This window comes from Haemorhous mexicanus, chromosome 17 (genome assembly GCF_027477595.1).
Source record: "Haemorhous mexicanus isolate bHaeMex1 chromosome 17, bHaeMex1.pri, whole genome shotgun sequence".
Classification (NCBI taxonomy): Eukaryota; Metazoa; Chordata; class Aves; order Passeriformes; family Fringillidae; genus Haemorhous; species Haemorhous mexicanus.
This window is the reverse complement of record NC_082357.1, coordinates 4,375,809-4,398,564: the sequence shown is the minus strand read 5'-3', so window position 1 is coordinate 4,398,564 and position 22,756 is coordinate 4,375,809. Positions and strand designations below refer to the sequence as shown.

Below are 22,756 nucleotides of genomic sequence, written 5' to 3'. Positions count from 1 at the left end.
CTCTGGTAAAGAAATTCAGTTATGAGATTTGTAATTAAGACAAGAAACCATATTCATTTGGGGCAAGCAGATCGAAGATGAGGGTTAACGGCATTTAAAAAGAAAAATATATTAAAAAATCCAAATGATATAAAATTCATTTAAGATATCTAAAATTATGCAAGCAAAGACGGGTTATTGCAATTCTAATTATACACAAAGTGTATCTGAAAATTAGACAATTTTTTTCAAAAAAATAATTAAGGATTGTAACAACTGCATTACTACTGAAGCCATCTCCAGCTTTCTTTACAGCATTTAAGAGCACTGTCTTCCTAAACAAATCCTTTACCTTTTTAGCAGCATGATTCTTTGTGATGTTGACTCTCTGCCCATAGCAGAACATGTGACCAACTGATATTTTATCTTACAGCCTTTGATCTGGTTTATGAGAAGGTAACATCAATTCATAATTAAAGCATTTAAAATTCAGCTTGATATTGTTCAGTTTCTCTCTGTAATGCACAGGTTTAATTAATAGAAATAAACAGCCTATAAAATGATCCAGGGACACCTGAGAGATAGCTGGCAAAACCTGGCTCACCACAGGAGGGTATTTAGAATTTTGTCCTTTTGGTTTAGTAGGCTTTTAGAAGCAGGAGTTGTTTTGCACTACAGAAAAGCTCACATAAAAACCCTAGAGCAGCGACATGCTAACAAACCTTTGTGGAAATGAAATGAAACTACTGAGGAGCACTTCAGCTGTGCAGGTTCCCCTAAGTAGAAATAGAACATTGCCAACAAAGTGCACACAGCACAGATCTAGTTGATATCACTGACCCAAAATCAATAAAAAGTAGCTTGCTTACCTGTCTGACACAGCATGCCTCAGCCATACATGCAAATTACTTTATTCACATAACTTTAAAAAAATATATCTTCATTACCCAGAATAAGCACTTGAAAGGCAAATAGGCATGCATAGCATTGTAACATTCATACCATGGGACTTGGTTCTAAAAATACAGAATCCATGAACAGCAGCACTTCAGTCTAAGAAATTGTGCACTGGAATTTCTTAATCTCTTGTAGCATTTGTAACACTGTCTAATTTAGCATTTAAAGAAATTTTTCAATATGTATTAAAGGCTGAAGAAATGATTTCCATGATTCCAAGGGAAAAGTTTCTGGTATCAGGTATTGAGAAGCGTGACCTTACTTCTCACTGCCATCATGAAGCAAATTATTTGTGTGTCTCTGCCACCAAATACACCCTCCCTTTACAAGGGAACACTCCTCAAGGACTTGAAAAATAGTAAAGATAGAATAGATTTTAAGGGTGCAGTACATAAGGAAAATGGATAATCCTTCTTCTCATTACAAAATTATGTCCACACACTGCAAAGACTTAATTTGATGCAATTTGATAAAACCCTGTTCCTACTGAAGTCAACAGCATTTGGACATTGACTTCTAAGGGATTCCAACATCCATCTACCAAGAAGACACACTAATATATGTGACATCATTCTTAGTTGATAAAAATTAAGTCTTTGAATGTGCAGATTTTAATGATCTTCCATTCCTGATATTGTTTCCACTGGTTTACATTTTGAGGATAAAAATACAGAACAAAAGAAAAATATTTTTCTTTTTCTCTTTTTTTTTTCCCCCAAGTATTGAAAAAAATCAAATGCCTGGGAAGAAAGCAAATGGCAAAAAATGCTATTTTGCTTTGGATAGTTCAAGCTTAGACACAGTTCATTCTCAATTTCCACTGACAAAAGCAATGTCCATGAGAATTGAGGGCACTCAATAGGTTCAAGGTTCTAAATCAACTGAAATAATACTCCTAAGACAAATAATGATGCTTAGTAGCAGACCATCATGAATCTGTACATTTATTTATCTGCATTGTACAAGGGTCACAGACGTTAACTGGATGATCTACAGCTTGGCAATGTGCACATCTCATGCCTGATTCTCAATTAAGGCCTAAAGTTCTCTCAATTTACAGCTATTCATGGATTATAATAAAACAGCCTGCTTTGGAGATCACAATTATCTGCAGAGCAACAAGACAGTTATGAGACTTCAACAAGGCAAATTTATAGAATCAACTTCAACTTCCACTGGTCAAATATCTGTGAGCAGGAAAGGAGCTCTTACCTGTCACTGTAGGCAGCTGCAGTGGCAGTGGCAGGCTGGGCATACCGGTAGGCAGCATAACCACCCTGAAACACAAACTCACGCTCTAACTGCATTGCCATGGCACCTTCCATCACATTTTGCAACATTTGACAACAATGGAAAGAGTGCAGCCGCGCTGCAGTGCAGTTAAATGTATAGGAAACACTGCAGTGAAATGGAAAGGGAAATATTGCGGTGAGTCGTGAAGCAAATGGAGCACCAGAATTTTTTTTAAGATTTGTCCCAGAGATGAGGAGAAAGCAATGAAATCTACTGATCAGTGTAAGCTTTTTTACAAGACATTGCTGGATTCTCCTCCAAGTTTTTAAGCAGCAATTGTTCATATGAACAAAGTGTATGTATATTCACAAAGCAATGCTAAACTTAAAAGACAAACTCAGCTAATAATCAATTTTTTTTTTGCACAAAATATGATTTATCATGCCTGGTTGATTAAACCTATGAATTTGTGCACTCAATTAACACTTTATGTTACATAGGTTTCCAATTTATACATAAAATTATAATGAAGAAGCAAAATTCTCTTCCGTGAATTAACATTCAGTTGTATGTAACAGTAATTCCAGCTGTTCAATTAAGCAAACAGGACAAACAAACACACATTGGAAAGGAATTGAGTGCAGTGATGCATTGATTATCAAACTGTGAAAACAGCAGAGCTTCCTGTTCAATGGACCACGGTGTTATATCAACCATTTCCAAATGATCTCAGCATGCCAATTAACAGCCCCAGCCCAGCCCTGCTGATAACACAAACACGATTTACGTCCCAATTAGAATTCTCCCCCCAGCACCCTCTGGGACAGAGGCTGCTGTGGTGCCTTCCCCACCCAACCCCTCCCTAACAAAAAGCTGAATAATACAGTATCAGCTCACTCAGCTTTTAATAAAATTCACTCCTTTGCTGAAGTGTTTGCTTTAATGGATTGGTTCTTTTCTATTTTTCTTTTTTTTTTGGAAGGCTGCATTCATCCCAGATATTGTGCTGAAGCAGGAAGAATAGACCACAATGTGCCAGCCTTTACTGTAACAGTAGAACATTTTTACTGCAGGAATTTTTGTGGGTTTTCTAGTTTGATTTTTGCAAATAAAAATTGGCTCTTTTCAGAAAAGCAATCTGAACTACTTTTACAAGCTATTTCCCCTTCTACCACTCTGCTTGGCAGAATGGCCTTCATCCCTAACACATGGAAACCTTTGTGGGTTTGAAGATTTGAAGCAGGCTGGGTTTGGAAATCAATCGTTCAGCTGACAATGCCACATCACCCTAAGAAGAAACACAAGTTTTACATACACTGACAGCTCATTAGAAACTCCAGGCTTTGAATTGTCAGCTTATTTGAAGATTATTATTTCTGATTTTATTTTTTCCAAGTGCTCACACAGACTAGAGGACATGTCCCTCCCTGCTCCTAGCCAGCTGCCTGCCAGCAGCAATTCCGTCACTCCAGCCCTGGGATCAGGCAGGAATGAGCATCTCCTAAACCCCCACGTGCTCTCCTGGGCTCCTCTGGGCACTCACAGAGGCAGTGAGACAAAACACCTTCTCATTTCAGATAATTTCATTTTTATAACCCAGCAGAAGGCTATCACTGTCAAAAAGGTACAACAGGCACACACTGCTGCAGATATGTACACACAGGCCTTTGGATATCAAATAATGTCACCAGCTACAAACTGAGCCTGAGAGCAGAGAAATTCAAACTGCACACCTGGGCTGGCCTCTGTCAAAGGGAGAGAGCTGAGAGATGTTACAAATTTATCTGTTCTCCCTTCCTAGTTTTTGAGGGCTAAATACTTGGAATTGTCTGCCCAGGGAGGTGGTGGGGTCACTGTCCCTGGATGTGCTTAAAAAAGCCTGGAAGTGGCACTGGGGGACAGGGTGTAGTTGGGGTGTTAAGGCTGGACTCGATCTCCAAGGTCTCTTCCAACCTGGTGATTCTGTGAAACATGACACCTTTCCCCTTCCCTTTTTTTCTGTTTTTCCCTGAGTGCTGGTATGAGGAAGGTCCTGAACTTGCTTTCCTGATCCAGTCCTGGCAGTGTGGGGCAGATCTGAAGTCTGACATGGTTCTGTTCACCAGGGTGTCCAACTCCTTTGCTTGTCTTGCTGTCCACTCCTAAAAACCCTGATCCAAAAGTGAGAGCCACTCCAAGGGAATCCAGCTCTACCCACAGCAGCTCCTACCTCAGCATGGAATTGAGAGCAGGCCACCATGAGCAGTTCTCAATGGGAGAAAAATGAGGCAGGCTGTTCCTACAGCAGCTGCTCTGAAATCTGGTGGACTCTGCGAGGACTGGTTCCTTTCCTTCATTCAGCTATCACCAAAAATTGGTCAGTGTGTCATCAGAGACCCTTTCCTGCTCCCTAAACACAAGAGCTACATTCCTTTCGTTCTTACTCTTTGATTTGCTTTCAAAGAATTTCTGCTGAACAACGAAGCTCAACTCTGAACTTTATTAAGATGTTTTGGATTCAGCAATCAGCCTGACATTTATGAGAGCCCTGGCAAGAATGAGTATAAAGTAACACAAATAAAAAGAGATTGAAGGCATTGAGTCTGCCTGCATTCTCTGGAGAACTAAAAAAGCAGGATGCATTTGGGTATCAGGGAAAACTTAATTCCCTACCATCCCATGTCATGAATTCACAATTTTAAAATAAACTATCATAAATTACACATTAAAATATGCTTCAGCTAATTATTTTTATGGGGCTTGTTTTCTGCAGTTTTGGTGTTGCACCAAGTTTTCTCATTGTTTTACTCAATTACTTCAGGTGATTTTTGATTACTGCAGGAAGAAAATACTTGGAGGCAAACTTGACACTGGAAATTGGGGTGGGATTCCAGTTCAAACCCCTGAACTGAACTTCTGTAACAAGCTGTAACAAGATCTATTTCCCAATTTTTCTCTAATTTTGAACTTGGCTGACACTTTAGGTGGAGAATACACCAGTAATCTTCACTACATCTCTTGAGTAACATTATATAATTATTCTTATGCCTTAGACTATATTGCAAAATAAAACACTCAGAACAAAATTGTGCAATAATGACATTTTAAAAATTAACAATTTTTAGTTCCTAAGTATTAAAAATGTTGTAGGAATTTTTTTTTCCTCTTATATTTATATTCAGGCAGAAAGTACCTGAGTTTGGATTATTATTTTGAAAATAATAAATTCAGATACCATAATGAAAAAAATGTTTGCTGCCTTATCTGTGCCCCCATATTTGCTACTTGCAGAACAAGGATAAAACAGTGTTGCAGCAGCTTAAGTAGTTTTAAAAATTTACAATAATATCACTACCTGTGACTTTGTGACTGAAACTGGAAAATAAAATGCAACTGCTGGACTACTTTTGCCATTTGCTCACACAGAATCCATGTTCTCAGGTATTTGAGTGTCAGCATGATTTGACATGAGCCTGCATGCAGCATGGAGAGGTTTTGCCATCAGTGGCAAGTCACCCCATACCTGAGGTAACTTATGGCCATCCACAGGCTCCTGCAACACTTCTCTTGAAAGAAACAGAAATGGAATGATGGCAATGAGGATAGAAAGACGGGTGTAAGGAAGGAATTTAGGCAAATTCCCCAGAGCCATTCATTAGGATCTCCCTCTTAGTGTTTTCTATATCTCTGGCTCAGGCAAACAGAAGAAGAGCAGTGGGATCTGCCAGAGATCAGTTGGTGATTTTTACAGGGAAATTCTAAGCAATTTTAGAAAGAAATCACACACATTTTGAATAAGTTATGATAAAATGGAAATGAACAGAAAATTAAATATGACTGAATTTTTAAATAAAGTGTGTGTATCTGCAGTAAGGCTAATTTCCACAAAAACCTACCCAGACAGAATCTAGAGATTACAAAACCACGTATACATGTGTGCATGTCCTCAAAAAATAGCCAAATCACTTTTTTCTCATGATCTCAGATATAATGAACCACAAAGTAACTCTAAATGATGAGTATTTTTTTCCTATCATCTACATATTTAATATTTCATATGAATGTTGAGAGTTAATTTTCCTCAATTTATACTTCCTATGCTTCCTTTCACTCATGGATCTCTCAGAGTATTTTGTGAACATAAATTAATCAAGGTTGCAAACTTCTCTAGTATTGAGAATTAGGCCTGCCTTATTAACTACAAATAGAAGAATGGTATTAAAAATTGCATGAATTAAACTCAGAGCTGCAGAATATAGAAAGTGTCAGTTCATTTTCCTCCACTCACATGCTATTGAGATTTAAACAGTGTTTGTTCTGCCCACTGAGTACAGCTTTGACTGGGAGAATTAAAAGTAAATAAATGATCCACCTCCAATTTGTGCTGGCTCAAACTGTGGACCTGATCTGTTCAAGGTTTTGGGTATTTCTATATATTTGTGTTCCCAGAGGTAGCTGCTGCCTCCGAAAAAAAACTCTTGGTAAAATATCCAGGCACCACCTGCACTAATCCCAGCCAAATACAATCACCAGCATTGCTCTGGTACCTTTGTCAATGTACTTTGAACAAATAAAGATGGGATCAAAAGACATTTCATCCCTGCCTAGCCAAACTTTTAAAAAGGCATCATGGAGTGTTCCAGCACACAGAGCAGTGCAAAGAACAACCCACTGCTCCCTGGGGACCCTTTTGCCCTTGGCAAAGTAATTTCTCCTCTTCTCGCTGTGTTTCTGTGAGTCACAGTGAATGGAATGGCACACCCTTCCACTGGCAAACACAAAGAATCCTTGGTTCTAAAAGCAAACCTTCAGTGCTATCTTCAAATCCTTGTTTTTCACCCCAGAAGAGTGCCCTTCAGGGCACCAGATGGCTTCCAGGGACTTCCACCTGGGGTCAGGGGAATACTGGTTAGATAGCTACATCTGCTTTTCCCTTGGGAAACAAACAAATCCTCCACCCCCAACTGCATCCTGGCTCCGAGCTAAAGGTGATGGCAACAGCTATTAGGAAATTGTCTCATTCCACACCCCTGACCAGAAAAAATCTGCCTTATTCTTGCCCAGCAGCTCAAAAAAAAAAATTAAAAAATTAAAACCTATGCATGTATATTTTACCATGGATTCTCTCCAGCTGCAGTAGCACAGGTGCAGAATCCTGGGAGGTTTAGAAAACCTGGCTGTGAGCAGTGAGACTGACTCATGGCCATGGTTAGACCATAACCGGGGGATTTCCGGAGCTGGTGGTGACAGGGTGTGGAAGGTGCTCGTTTTCTGAGCCTTCCCACATTTTAGGTGTGGATTGATAACTGACATATTCTGAAAACATTCTTTATGACAATGGTAATAAGAAAAAAAAAAGTAACAGATTTTAGATAAAGCAGAGCTATTATTCTAACTGCCTGATTCTGAGACTGTTACTATTTTTTGCTTCATTTTGTGCCGTGTATTTTCTTATTTTCACAGGTGTCAATCTTCATCTAAGAACTTCTATATTTGCTGGCAGGCAACTTTAATTCTCTTTTAATGACTTTTTCTCTTAGTGAATCAATACTTAATTTTAAAAGGTCTTCCTTAGTTCCTAATAATCTCCTTTATTTTTCCTACTCAAAGGCACATTTAAAAGGGAATTCAATAGCTCAGCTATTTCAGAAGGATTATTACATTCCATATAGAATTATATTAAATATAGAATATATTATATTACATCCAGAATCATAGCTGTTGATTTTTCACTTAAGACTGTACTTCCCACCTATTTTTATATCCCTGATCTCTTCTATTCTGCTGGTTAGTATTGAACAGCTGTGGATATTTGCTGTTCTTGGTTCACCCTGCAGTTTTTACCCAACCAGTATTGTTTTTGTGTCTCCCCTCCCTCCCTTCCCTTAAATCTGTGGTTTCTCTCACCACAGGCTCTGTTGATCCCAAGTTATGCACAGGACAGCAGAGTCCATTTATTGCTTCTCAGTGGGAACAGAGCAGGATGAAACCCACTCTGATGTACCCATTAATGCATATTTTTGATCTGGCTTATCACTATTGTGTGCCTCTTGTTTTTCTTTCTGTGGTATTTCTAAGGCTCCTTTCCCTCCAATCTGCCATTAAACCCTACATTGTTTAAATGTTTTTTTCTCCTTCTTTCACAGAGCATTTGTCATTTCACAAAGCTTCAGCTTTGCACTTAAAATGAAAAGCTGAGTGGAACTATGTCATAAACAATTGGGATTTAATAAATAACTTGGTCTGCTGCAAACTGCTGCACTAAGAACTACTACACTGTGAATTTTAAGGTTTGATTTGATTTATGCCATTTCCTTCTATCTCTCTCCCTCCCCTGCAAATGCTTTTTATGCAAGAAGGCACAAATGTGAAGAAAAATTATTTATAAAATAAAAAAGATTTGTATATTAAAAAGAAACTAAATTTCCAGAAGAGTGTTTTAATTCTGTCATCTGCTATAAACACTCTGTTGCATTAACAGAACTAAGATATGCAATCAGAAATGTGAGGGTGCAGCTGAGTGAAAAGCAGTGTAGTTATTCCATTTCCTAATGCACACAACTACTGCAGACAACACAACTGTGGCTATACTAGAAATTAGTAATTCATGCAGCATCTTTCTCACTGAAACCACCCTCCATTTGGAAACAAAACATTAAGGCCTGTGAGAGGGTGTGAGGCCACTTAAAAATACTATTTTCAATCACCAATGAAGTGTTCCTGGCTTTCAGCAGCCGTGGGTTCCAACCACCAAACTGCTCCAGGAACATTTAGTTCTCACCAGTTCTCTCACCCTGAGCCCTCCTGAGGAGGAGTCTTGTAGCCCTGCAGATTTCTGGGCTGGTAAACTGAGCAAAATGGATGTCAGACTCTTGATGGTTTGAAGGAATGTGAAAATTAGAAAGCACACTTGAAATTCTACACTGCAAGGTGTGCACTATACAGCTCAAATTTGGGCAGCAGCATGTTGGGCGAGATCAGAGCCCCTTACTTGGCTTGAGCAAACCTTTAGCCAGGGGGAGATTCTTGTGTTTGTTTACAACATCATACTGATAACATCACTGACTACATAAGTACATAGGGAGAGGACTTGAAATCTCGCTGATTTATTTTAAATATGTTTTTAAGCTGCACAAATGAATTTACAGATAGGGATCAGCCTTCCCACCTGTGTCAGAAAAACAAAACCTACTTAATCCATGAATTCAAAATGTTTTCCTTCTTTATATAAAACTTACTGACAAAAATCTGTTCCCTTGGGAATAGCTCTAGAAGACTGCTTATAATGAACACAAGGGATGTTTCCTAGCATTGCCTATTTAATTTTTATTATTGATACAAATTGCAACTCATCCGTCTCATTTTATCTCAACTGAAAAAGTACAAGTAGGTTACAGAAAGTTGTCTGGTGAAACAAAGAAAATACCTGTAACTTAGACCCAGACTGCCTTATTAAAAGAACAAAAGTAAATATTGCTTTCTATCAGTGAATTATTGCTTACTATCAGTGAATTATTGCTTACTATCAGTGAATTATTGCTTACTATCAGTGAATTATTGCTTACTATCAGTGAAACATCTACACTTCATGTATAAGAGGTTTGAGAAGAGTGAAATTTGGCCTCAACCCCCTGAAATCTCTTGCATACTCAGACATATGGAGACTTTGCACACATTCAAGATAAAAAAGTTGGCAAGAAAACACAATGTATGAAAACTTGAAAAAATAGGGAAAAAAAAAAGGTAAAAATATTGTTTAAGATGAAATTAGTGAACAGTTAGGTGCATAGATAATGATGGATCCAGGACTACGAATCTTTCCTAACAAATTATCCACTAGTATTGTGAGCAGTCTCTACCCATGTCCTTTAAAGTGAAATTAGTGGATTCTAGAAGTCCAATTTTTGGCAGTCTACTCAGATTACAGACAATATATTGCCATATCTTAAACTTACATGCCATTAAGTTATCACCATGGCACCTGCACATCCCCAGTGTTGGCTGGATTAGGGAAATCTCTATCTCTCCATGAAGTACTTCCATACTTCAAAACTATTAATAGTAATCAGCTTGCCTTGATTTTTTTTTTTTAAGAGCTTTTGGGGATTTGCAAAAGAATGTTTGTGCTTTGTTTTATTTTTTCTTTGAACTTCACTTGCAAAGGGAGATGCCCCTCCACACACGCACACACAGTTTTCACATCTTTTTGCATTCATTCAGCATTTGATAGAAGAGTTAATTCAGCTCCACTGAACAATGATAGATGTAATGAACAGAAAGGTCTTCCAATGTGAGAGATATTCTTCTCAATTCTTTCTGACAGGCAAGGGATGGTAAATAGACAAAACAGAGTCAAGCTAGGCAGCAAACTTGTAAAAAGAATGACTCTGGTAATGTACAAGGACAGCATGCACATCAATGAATACTTACATAAATGTCTGCACCATAAAATCCATCCTGGTATACAACACTGCAAGGATGCACACACAAAGAAAAACATCCATATTAGTGCATTTCCACATGCAAATGCCACCAACCCCTGCACAGCTGAGGTTAGTCTCTCACAAGAACAGAGGGGTGGGGGAAGGAAGGCACTCTTCACATTGGTTAAGGAGGTTGGTAGTAATTATCAGAGGTGAACCTGTACCAAATACATCATCTTATCAAGTATGCCAAATGCTTAGTCAAAGGAAGGCAAAGCATGGCAGGATTGGAAAAGACTTTTGATAACATCTGGGGGCTTTTTTCTTCCCCTGTTTTTAGTTTTAAGAAGCCACATATTGACAGCGTTTTTTCTTTCCCAAAAAAAAAAAAATTAAGTGGGCCAATCCTACATCCAATTTCAATACCTTTGCAAAAACCTAGCTCTTGAAGCACGGCTTTCTCATCCTGCACATATGCTGACCCTCTGAAATAAAGGCTTGCTTCTCATAATTAGATGGCAAAAAAAAACCACCACAGCCTCAGCTGAACTGCTGAGAGGAGTGGGTGAAATAAATACACTGATGGTGTTCTACCCACTGGGTCAAATCTCAATATTCAGTCTACACAGAGGTGAGAGAACCCACAGGTACTGCCTTGTTGGCTCAATGCACATTACCAATAGTTGGCTCAATGCACATTACCATTTTCAGGGTGCTGTGCTTTGAGAAAAAAAAATAATAATAACTTTGCCTATTTGAGCATTTTACAGCTTTGGCAAGCATGCCAGTGGTTCTGAGCTCCCCTGTTTTGGACGGTTGGATACATTACTACTTCTTCTCTCAAAAAAATGTGGTAACATTGCTGTTACCAGTTCACCCAGCGATGGTCTCTTTTCAGCTAAGATCAGTAATCAGTGTAAACAGGAGAAAAATCTAAACCCTCCAGGATAAATGACACAGTATGACAGAGACAAGTTAGATGATTATACTAAATAAAACTCCAACTGCACAACAGTGGCCCAACAATTACATCCATTAGGTAATTTCTGCAATTTTACATCCATTTGGCAGTTCTGCAACCTGAAATGTGTATTTCCCATATCAGAATCAATCCAAGCTCTTTCAAGGGCTAAATATGTGAGCTAAAAAAACAATAAGGATTTTTCCTCAACAATATTTTTAATTTAGGAATACTATTATCTAGGAATAACAGTTATTACCAAGTTGCTAGCCTAAGCCATTTTGCAATTCCAACAAGAATTCTGATGTCAGAAATATAACTGACCTATTGAAGTCAATGACCAAACCCCACAGGGCTGAGCTGATATGTGTCTAAGTCAGAATCACTTGAGAAAATCATAAATATGCACACATGCACACGACGACATGGATAAGACCACACTGATGATAAAAGTTTGCTATGGAATAATAACAGGTGAAAACTCAGCTCCACATAAATCAGAGTGCCTGCCATTTGTTTCAGTAGGGTCAGACCTTTTCTCATATATTTTTCAATTTATTATGTCTGCAGAGCAAAATATGCAAAACCTGGTCTACACTGGCAGCTTTCAGAGAGTTTGTTGCTTACATTGCAGCACACCTTTATTTTGGTTTGGCTACTCTATTTATTTTAAAACACTCCATGTTTTTCTTTACCCTGTTGCATGTAAGAAATAAAGCATTCCACACGGCTGTGAGGTAGGAGCACACAATCATGGACACATGGAAGGACTTGGATGAGATGACACACAAAGAATTCTGAGTTTACTGTGAGCCCACAGCCCTGTCCCTTGGGTGCCCACATCCCTGTGCCACTCCTGATGGAGCTGGGGGAAGGTGGTTTAGGTCCTACCTCTGTTTGTAATCACCTAACTGCACTTCCACAGCAAATTAAATTTGTTTTCCAAGTCAAGTCTGTTTTACCCATGATGGCAATTGGCACAAAATATCCCTATCTTTATCCTAACCCAAGAGGTCTTCCACCCTCCTTTTGTTGCCATCTAATTGCAGGGGTTCCATACTGTTGTCTCCCTGTCACAAAGGTTCCATACCTTCTTGGGGTTTCTCATGGGCAGCTCCTCAGAGCACTGACTCTTTCTTCTTCACACAGCAGCCAACTGACTCCAGTTCCCTTCCCAACCAGCCACTCCACTCTTTTATAGCACTCTTCTTCTCACTGGGTACAGCTGTGCCTGTTAAAGCCAGACTGTTCCTAATCTTTGATAACTGGCCCAGCTGCAACTCCTTAGAGGTAAGATTACTTTCTGCACTCTCTTTATTTTCTTATATTTTATCCCCTACATCCTTTCTCCCCCTGTGCTCTTGAGAGGGGGAAGGAGAGCACAGCTGGGTGAGGGTCTGGCAGCCAGCTGAGGCCAACCCATCACTGCTCACTCAAACATCCCACTCTCCATTGCTATTCAGAAAACAGTGCTTCTGAAAAAGCATCTGTCAGAAAGGGAAACTTTTCTCTTCCTCCTCTTGGTGATCTGTGGATACACAGCAAAGATGAAAAGGGGCTGATAAATTTTTCATTCCTAGGTGCAGCTGGTTGTAATCTTGGACAGGTTCATTCATCCACCCCAGTCTTCCTTCCAGTCATGTACAGACAGAAACTTATTTTGAGCTCTAAATGAAACCACTTCATAAATAATATGCTGAAAAATCACTAGAATGAGACATATATGCATAACTTCATCGTTAGACATGGCCAATATTAAGATGAAGTGACAGCATCAGGCAAATGAGTATATCAGTCCCAAGCAGGACTTGCCCTACAAAAAAACTCAGCTGATTTTATCTTATTTCCTCTCTATGATCTTGCATTATGACTATGATATAAAATAAAAACCCTTCTGCTTCTCCTGAAGTTTGAGGAAAAGTAATTATTCACATTTCCATAGATTTTTCAGAGAATATTTTCTCTATTCAGAGTCCTTGTCATTTGTTGATTCCTGATTGATTCTTACTAGTAGAGTCATATGTATTTTCTAACAGCACCCTTCATCAGAAGTACCAAGTGTAAAGCACCAAAAACTGAGTTTTGCCTTTCCTTCCTTTAGTATACAAATTTCCAAGGGGGTTTTTTGTGGTTTTTTTTTTTTTTTTTTGTGTGTGTGTATGTTTGGTGGGGTTTTTTTTTTGTTTTTTTTTTTTGTTAATTTGGTTTAATTTGCTTGGTTTATCACCCCATTTCCCTCTCTGAGGCTCTAGGCAGAAAACAAAGGGGATCAAGGAGGATGTCTTGAGCATGGGAAGAGACTGAAGGCATCACACAGGGACCCATCTTAAAGCAGCTCCCTTTACACCTTATATTAAAAAAAACTATCCTGGTAGGCAGGTTCATCTATTACTCCTTGTAAAACAACACAGGGCTTTTAAATAGCCACATTACTGAAATCTGAGTTAGTTCACCCAAGGAATGGTGTTAATGTGCTTCCTGAAGGAATAAAAAGAAAAAAATTGGTGATTTATTCAGTCGTATTCTATTATTTTATTATGCTAAGGAAAACTCAGAGAAGTGAGAAATCTTGATTTAATAGGAAAATGTACATCCAAATAACAGCATATGTGGCAATCATTTCCTGAAATTATTTTTATCTAGATAGGGAACTCTTTTGTCATCATATATACATCTGACTTGCATGGGTTTAGCTCCCTTATTTAAGCCTCTGTGTCTTATAATCACTTTTTGTAACTATATTAACACAAACTCTTTACTAGCTTAGATTCCACCTTTATAATATCCTGGGAGAACTACATCTGTCTTCATTATCATTTTCCTGTCCTCATCTTTCAAAAGGATTGAGTTGAATAATCTGTCAATGACATGAAAAGACAGCCCTTGACTGCACAAAGCTCAGCTGAGAAACTTCCCAGCAGCTGAGGACCCATGGCCCTGATCCCACACGTCCTGCCCAGGGCAGCACAGCCAGCCTGGGCTCACCCAGAGTGGGGGATCCAAGGGAACAAACACCCCTGGCAGCAGGGATGGATCCAAGGGAGCAAACACCCCTGGCAGCAGGGATGGATCCAAGGGAACAAACACCCCCGGCAGCAGGGATGGATCCAAGGGAGCAAACACCCCTGGCAGCAGGGATGGATCCAAGGGAGCAAACACCCCTGGCAGCAGGGATGGATCCAAGGGAGCAAACACCCCTGGCAGCAGGGATGGATCCAAGGGAGCAAACACCCCTGGCAGCAGGGATGGATCCAAGGGAACAAACACCCCTGGCAGCAGGGATGGATCCAAGGGAGCAAATACCCCCGGCAGCAGGGATGGATCCAAGGGAACAAACACCCCCGGCAGCAGGGATGGATCCAAGGAAGCAAACACCCCTGGCAGCAGGGATGGATCCAAGGGAGCAAACACCCCTGGCAGCAGGGATGGATCCAAGGGAACAAACACCCCTGGCAGCAGGGATGGATCCAAGGGAGCAAACACCCCCGGCAGCAGGGATGGATCCAAGGGAACAAACACCCCCGGCAGCAGGGATGGATCCAAGGAAGCAAACACCCCCGGCAGCAGGGATGGATCCAAGGAAGCAAACACCCCCGGCAGCAGGGATGGATCCAAGGAAGCAAACACCCCCGGCAGCAGGGATGGATCCAAGGGAACAAACGGGCAGCACAGCCCTGATCTCCCTCCTGGGCACAGCAATGCTCACAGCTCACCATTGCCTCTCCAGCACAGCTACAGGAAAGCAGCTGAGGGACAACAATTCTGTGTTTTCTGCTTGCTGGGAGAGTCACCCTCACTGTCCTGCACTGTCCAGCTCCTGGTCTAGAAATCACCTTTAACGTGGACCCTTTATGTGGGGCCTTCATGAGACAAATGAGAGAAGAGATGCTGCTACAGCCTCGTTAAACCAAAGACCTTTGGAATAATAAATAAACCAGCCTTACTTAAACCAAAGACAGAACCAAAGCAACACTTTCCCACACTCTAATAGCAGAGTTTTAAGTGCTGTAAACATTGAACTGAAACTCTTGTAAGAGGCAGTTTCAACTCTTTAGAATGTTCTCTAATTTCAGTTTCTTGCCTTTCCAGTTTCAACAGTTTCTGCCATGGACAAGAAACATTTTCTGCTCTGTGATATTGACTGAGGGCATTGCTGCAGAGAACAAAGCTGCAGACAGGAATCAGTATATGCTGGCAAAACCTATTTCTTGTTCCAACAATTGCACATATACAGAGTGCAAAGAGGAAGTTTACAAGAGCCCAAGGAAAAATAAAGTGGGAAAAACCCGTAACAACCTGAGTAGATGTAGTAGCTCATAGTAATGGTCTTAAATTTAGAATTCAGAATAAGAAAATGAAACTGCATTTTCATTTTAAATCAGTGAGCAAGTAGCACTTGAGAATGTTTATTTTAACAAGAGGAACAGTTTCTGAATAGCCTCTGTTATTTCTCCTCTACACTCCCCACAAATTCGCAATTCTATTTAAGGTTGGGTTTGTTGTTTTTTGGTTTCTTTTAACTGTTCTTTTCAGAGAGAAAAAAGCATATTGCTCTCCCCTGCTTTCCCAGGAAAGACAGCAGAGGAGGAGATCCAGACTGAAAGCTAATTCTCTGTTAGCTTCATCAGAGCTGAAAGGAGCGGAGAGGGAACGTGAAGACAAAGTCATCACACGCTAAACTTGCTGAGAATTTAAAGCAAAGGATGATGAAGCAGGAAGGGTCCTCATCAGTTTCACTACTCCTGCTATCTACTACTGCTCTACTACCAGATATAGCATGACTCTGGGTTTTCTTGACAACAAATTAAAGGTTTCTTGTTTCCATCTCCTGCTGCACCATTTTGAGGTTGAGCTTCCCATGCAGTGCAGATTTCCAAACTCTAAATGTTAGTGTTCAATATTCTCACACAAACCAAGCTTTACTCCCCATTTCAGTGTCAGGAGGGTTTTATCATACATACATAGCTATATGTAGCTATAAGTAAGCTGCACATTCTCCTATTTCAAGGCATTAGAGATGATGCCACAGATGCTAAAAGTGAAATACTTTCTGTGAGCTAATAAACAAGATGCTATCTCAAGGAATTGTGAAACGTCTCGCTCAAAAGTGAAGGGTCCATTAATTAGTGGGGTAGTTCCATGTATCTCATTATCAGTATGAGATTTTTAAATTACACATTTTTAAATTTCACATTTTAAAGCACACGTGCTATTATTTGATTTATAAGAAAAATAATGGCCTTAAATATGGTTATGCCCAGCAATTTCCCTGGGACCTAGCAAAGCCTGTCTGCTGCTCCCCAGGAAGTGGGAGGCAGAGCAGAAGACACCTTTCAACAGGAACCACCATTACTCATCCTGCCTTATGACCACAAGACCTAGAGCTAGATCAAGGACTGAGGTTAATGAAATAAAGGAAAATTAAAGGTGGTAATTGCAATCTTCAGCCTTATATTTTGCAACTACACGTAGGTTCTTTCTTGAAATATTTTCTATTAAACATTGATGGATTTTAATCTAAATTTATTATTAAAATTATATCTGTCATTATAAAAAATGTGTAATTTTATTTTAAAGACTGAAAATATTAAAGTATAAAGCCATTTACTTGGCTGTAAGGCTGGGCCCCTTCCTTGAGTGAAAAATAATAAATTGCTAGTAAATTGATTGCAAAACAGCCTTCAAAACTTACTCAATTTTTCTTATCAACAAATGATATTCCAAGCTGTTTGTTTCCTTCTCTAAGCTGTTTCATTCTCTGTGATCTCTTTACTATCTTAATAATTTTCCTTGACTTCTATTCATGTTGTGACCAAAAACCACATTCTCATAACTTATTTTCATTGATTAAACATTATTTTTTTTTTTCTGATGGAAATTCCTTATTGCTTCTTTGGTGGATCACAGGATAGAACAGGTGAGCAGAGAACTAAGAATCACTCAGCAATTCCACGTTACACTCTTGTATCAGTGAAGGTACCAACCTGAGATCTAATATGCCAGGCCAAAGAGATGATGGGAAAACAAAGCTTTATTACCCCAGCTGGGGATCAGGGCAACAGAGGTATGTGTAATTTCTGTACTGACCCATGAATTACAAAATGGGGAATTCAGAGAGCAGGGTCTTGTTGGAAAGCACAGGTGGATGGAAAAACTTAAATATCTGAACTAAGACCTACATGATTTAAGACAGGGCTTGGTAATTGAAACCTTTTGCAGTGTCAAATTATGTTTAGTGGCAGTGTGATCCCTAGATTAGCAAGTGTTCCTGACAGACACCTGGAAGCCATCAGAACAGGATGATGGGACCTGTGACAAGGCACCTGTCCCTCTGAAGCCAGATTTGGCACAAGCATGAAGGAAATGAGCTCCAGCCAGCCTGTCCATCCACCCTGCAGAGCAGTGGGAGTGCTGAGCTAGGCTCCTGAAACCAGCTCAGCTGGAGCACTGCTAGACCTGCCTGCAGAGCCTCTTCACTGTCCTACAACAGAGTTCTCTGTGCTTACACATCTGACTTACTGCTGAAGGTGCTGGCAACAAGCAGTACAATTACATGGGGATGCACATGTGCTACTCTAGGAAATGGAATTCTTGCTGCTGAGTCACTGATCTAATTATAATAATGTGCATACCACACACATTTACACATAGAGCACCCACATGTGGCCTCTTAAATTAAGGCAAATTTAAGTGACTTACTCGGCAGAAAGTATTCACTCATCTTGCAAATACTAACCAAAAAGTACTGTCCAATTCAAAAACTATCACACACAGCTGGTAATTATTTTTGTATATACCTTTATGACTTTGTATTTAACTAAGGTGTGATGTGTGATGTCACCATGAAACTGAGTGGCCCCACCTTGTTATCTCACCACATATTGCACTCTAGGTTCAAATTTCAGAATTTGTTTTTAAACAAGGAAGAGATGGAGAGCCCACTTTCTTTAGGTGCAGTATCCATTTGGTAGCTGAGGAATTCTAAATGAAATCTGAATGAAGGGCATTCTGAACTTGTTTCCAACATTGCCATGTACAAATGCCTGGACTGACAAGTGAGAGTATGGCAGCAGAAGGATAACTTTGGTGGGACACCATCCTTGCCCAAAGGTAATTCAGGCAAACTCCAGAAAAGTGTCTTCCTCCAGTAGTGATAATACTATTTTTCTTAATAAACTTCACAAAACACTCAAATAAATCAAGAGAATACACTTTCACAAAATAACCTGATTCTGTGGCATGATTTTTACATTAGTTTTTAGAATATCCTATTTCTTTGAAATAACTGTCCAATGTGACAGAATGGTCAAACTGCCTGTATAAATAAATCCCTGAAAACTCAGGCCAAAGGCTGACTGATGAGATTAGCAAATTTGTCTGGAAAAAGATGCTCCTTTTGGCTTAATGGAAGCAAGGCTTACTGAGAAACTGTGGGAACTGGTGCAGGGCACCCATCACCTACTGGAATGGAGCAGGGGGACAGGGAGCTCCTGCACAAGGAGGACATCCCCAGTGTGAGCCAAGGGGCTGCTGAACAGGATTTCAGGGAGGGCAGGGAGAGAGAGAAAGACGGGGCGGTGGGGCAGGGGGGGAGATAGAGAGATAGAGAGAGAGAGAGAGAGAGAGAGAGATACCCCTTCTCTCACTGCCCATGCCAACCCTTCCTGACCCCATCCCAGAAAGATCCAACAGCTCTACAAAGAGCTAGTGGCAAATCAAGTTTTTATGACAAAATACTACTCTGGCCTATGTAAGTTTTCTGATTTTAAAGATTTCCTAATTTCTTAACAGCTGAAAATCTTTTGCTAATGTTATTAGGGATTTTGTGTTATGTGCAGCATACAAAGCCTTTCTGTGTCAGCCTTTGCAGAGCTACAGGAAAAACTGTTTAGTCTTTCTTTCCCCCAAAAATATACATAAAACCCAAACAATCCTCTGCAATAAAGAAGATTATAGAGTTACTAGAAATTAATACTGTGAATTCCTCTTCTTGGTTCCTTACTTTACTACTTGCTTTTAGTAAATGCACGTCACTGACAGCAAAACCTTAAGGCATTATTTGAGCAGGCGTACACAAAACCCATGGTCCTGGGAGGAGCACCCCAAATTTCTATCATGGCAAAGATGGCAACTAGAAAAACTAAGCCAAGTGCAATTAAAAAAAAAAAAAAAAAAAAAAAAAATATATATATATATATATATATATATATATATATGTGTGTGTATTAAAAAAAAAAAAAAATCCAGCACTAAGCCTTCAGGTGCAGAGAGAACTTTCAGCAGGCAATTTGAAGTAAAAAGAAGTTAACTTGATCCAACCTCCTTAATAACCAGATGCCTGCAATCATCAAAAATATACCTTTAGCCGAAACAATCTCCCTGTTCCGGAGCGTTCTGTTTGTGGGAGCATTTACATAACAATATGTGACACCTGAAATGCTTAAGGCCACCAAGCATGGCAGTACAAATTACAGTCATTTTTCAAGCCACTGTGCGAGGCACCGGTGCCGGGCAGGCACAACCCGCATGCAGCAGGGCTGGGAACAGTGCCCAGGCTCCCGGGATCCATGCTGAGCCAGAGGTGAGGGAATTTCAGAGCTCCTTACCCGCCGTAGGCTGGGATGGGAGGAGGGGGAGCTGCTGCTCGGAACGTGTTGTACACCGTGCGACCCCGGCCTCGTAGGTGGGCACCTCTGTACGCGGCGGCTGCAGTCGCAGCAGGGTAGGGAAATCCTGGCACTGCAGAGGGAAAAAACAGCAGTGATTAGTGAGCAGAGTCCATATTCTGGAGCTATTCTGGAGTTGTGATGGTGTAAAGGTTTGCCTGTAGCTGGACGAGGGAGTCGCCAGAGTGTTTGAGCTCGTTCTTTCACACAAATCTCTGCCTGCAAAGAGCAGGTGGCAAACTGGGAATTTGGATGGCAGCACCATTTATGGCTCTGAGTTCCTCAGAGGACACTAATGAAAAGGGTGTTGACTGGTTCACCAGGCAGTAAACTGGGAATTTGGATGGCAGCACCATTTATGGCTCTGAGTTTCTCAGAGGACACTATTAAAGAGAGTGTTGACTGGTTCAGCCAACACTACTACCAGGAGACTCCCGAGGTCCAAGTTCAGGCTGAGATTTATAATGTCAGAGATATTTGCATCACATTATTGGATCTGTCTTCCAAAGTCAGCCCTGTTTTGAGTAGGGGTGAGACATTAGAGACTCAGGTGACCTCAAGTCATCTAAATTATCCAGTGATATAAGCCAATTGAACAGAGCTTTGCTTTTGTCCAAGAGCTGGATTATTAACCAGCTCCACTGTGTAATAAATCAAGAGTTTTTCCTCACTTTCTTGTTTTTTTGGGGGCTGCACCATGTACATAACAGTACCTTGCAGTCCTTCAAAGGAAAGAGTCGTATATCTTAGGAACACCTCTGAATCCACATAATATTCAGACCAAATAGAAATAACTTAATCAGATAATAAAAGAATTAACTCAGACATTTTTATATTGTTGTTGGATTTCTGAACATTAATTACCATTCCATGTGAGACTTAAAATATTTTAATCAGAAATTGAACAGTAATACAGCATTAGAGGCTTTCCTTTTGTAAAACTTCTCTCTTGATAACTTTTTAAATGGAAAAATAATAATAAAACCCCAAAACAAACAACAAAACTTCCCACTTGGCTTTCTCTGGCAGTTTTTTAAGCAGTGCTTCATTACTTGATTTCTCCTTTGTACATATATTGTGTGTCAATGTTAGAACACGTATTTCTCGAATGAAGTCATTAGTGAAACAGATAAAATCAAATCCAGCTCTGTTGGCATCAAATTACCTCAAATGTACTTCACTGTGGTTAATTTTTTTTTTCAGTATGTAAATAAAGAAATGAAACAAATGTTGCTTAGCAAAGCCCTAATAAAAAGCAAGCATGGAAATACTGTTGCATAATTATTTTCAAATCTGAAATATGAATTGATTTCAATCCTCATTTAGCATCAAATTTTAAAAGAAGCCTTGAATTTGAAAAAAGAAAATGAAAAAATTCACAACTTTTAGGCCTTGCTTTCTGAACATGTGAAGGCAAATACTGTAATTATGCTGATTTCTCTATTACTGCCTTACTGCTGTGTCTTTGGGGCTTTGCTAGGTCCTTCTCTCTGACAAAAGGGTTACACAGTAATTCTGCAAAGATTTACATGCCTGTGATACAACATAAACAAACCTTATGGCAATGCAAATAAATTAGATATGCTTTAGAAAGTGCAAATACCATATTTTATAATGAATATAAAAGGAATGAGTCAAAATCATAAAGGTGAACTTGCAGAACTCGATATTCTGTTGATAACTTCGCAAGCAACTGCATTTAAGATGGCCTAAAGGAATTGTACTGGAAAACATTGCTTTTAAGGAAAAACAACATATGCATCATCCATGTGAAATTTGGATGCTGTAAGTACTTTTGCATATTCAAGAAGGTTGAGTATTGACCAGTGTAAATAGAGTAGTGACAGAGTTATCACCTGCTGCTGGAACCATGCAACTTCTGTCCTTTTCCTTTTCAGCTACACAGCCATGTAGAAAAACTAATGCAATATGCAGAGGAAAAAGCAAAATACACATTTCCATAATGTCCAAAGAACTACAGACCTACACACTCCCTCCAGTCTTACAGCTTTTCTTTTCTTTCTCCATCCAGCTTTTGCTCCTTTCCAGTTACAGGTGTTGTACTGGATGGAGAGCTGATCTAATCCTGGGCAGTCATCTTTGTGTAAGAGGGATGTTCAGCTGCAGCCTGCCTGCCTTAGAAAAATCCTTTCCAACTAACAGGCATTGCTAGAAGTAAGTTTCTCCAATAAATTGACTGTTAATTTGTGTCTTAAAAAAAAAAAAAAAAAAGGAACTAACTGAATAAAAAGCAACAAACCCAACACACCAGTGCTCAGAAGATTTTGCTTAAACAAAGGAGTGGAAATGGATTTGAGAGAACAGCCAGGAAAAATTGATATCTGACATGGTGGACATGTTCAATGATCAAGTGCAGCCTTTAGAGACACTCTTAAACTGTCAAAATCAGGAGACATTTCACTGACCTAAATTGCAATTGTAAAAAACAAACAAACAAACAAACAAAAAAAACAACAAAAAAAATTAACATTTCTTTACATGCATCTGTAGTTTTCTAAATATTGACAGAAAACACACTTTCACAAGAGGAACAGAAG

The 22,756-nt window shown here is 39.6% G+C and overlaps 1 protein-coding gene across 37 annotated transcripts in view; it reads right to left on the bottom strand.

Annotated features, from left to right (window-relative positions):
* RBFOX1 (RNA binding fox-1 homolog 1) overlaps positions 1-22,756 on the bottom strand; it is a 1,186,796-nt gene that overhangs the window by 27,593 nt on the left and 1,136,447 nt on the right. For 35 of the 37 annotated variants that reach the window (XM_059861581.1, XM_059861544.1, XM_059861568.1 and 32 more), the window contains 3 exons: positions 20,139-20,271; positions 10,579-10,618; positions 2,149-2,213 (listed from right to left, as the gene is read on the bottom strand). In XM_059861581.1, the coding sequence (XP_059717564.1) occupies positions 2,149-2,213; positions 10,579-10,618; positions 20,139-20,271 (238 nt within the window). The remainder of the gene's footprint in view (positions 1-2,148; positions 2,214-10,578; positions 10,619-20,138; positions 20,272-22,756) is intronic. The other 2 variants (XM_059861546.1, XM_059861569.1) reach the window with 1 other exon arrangement.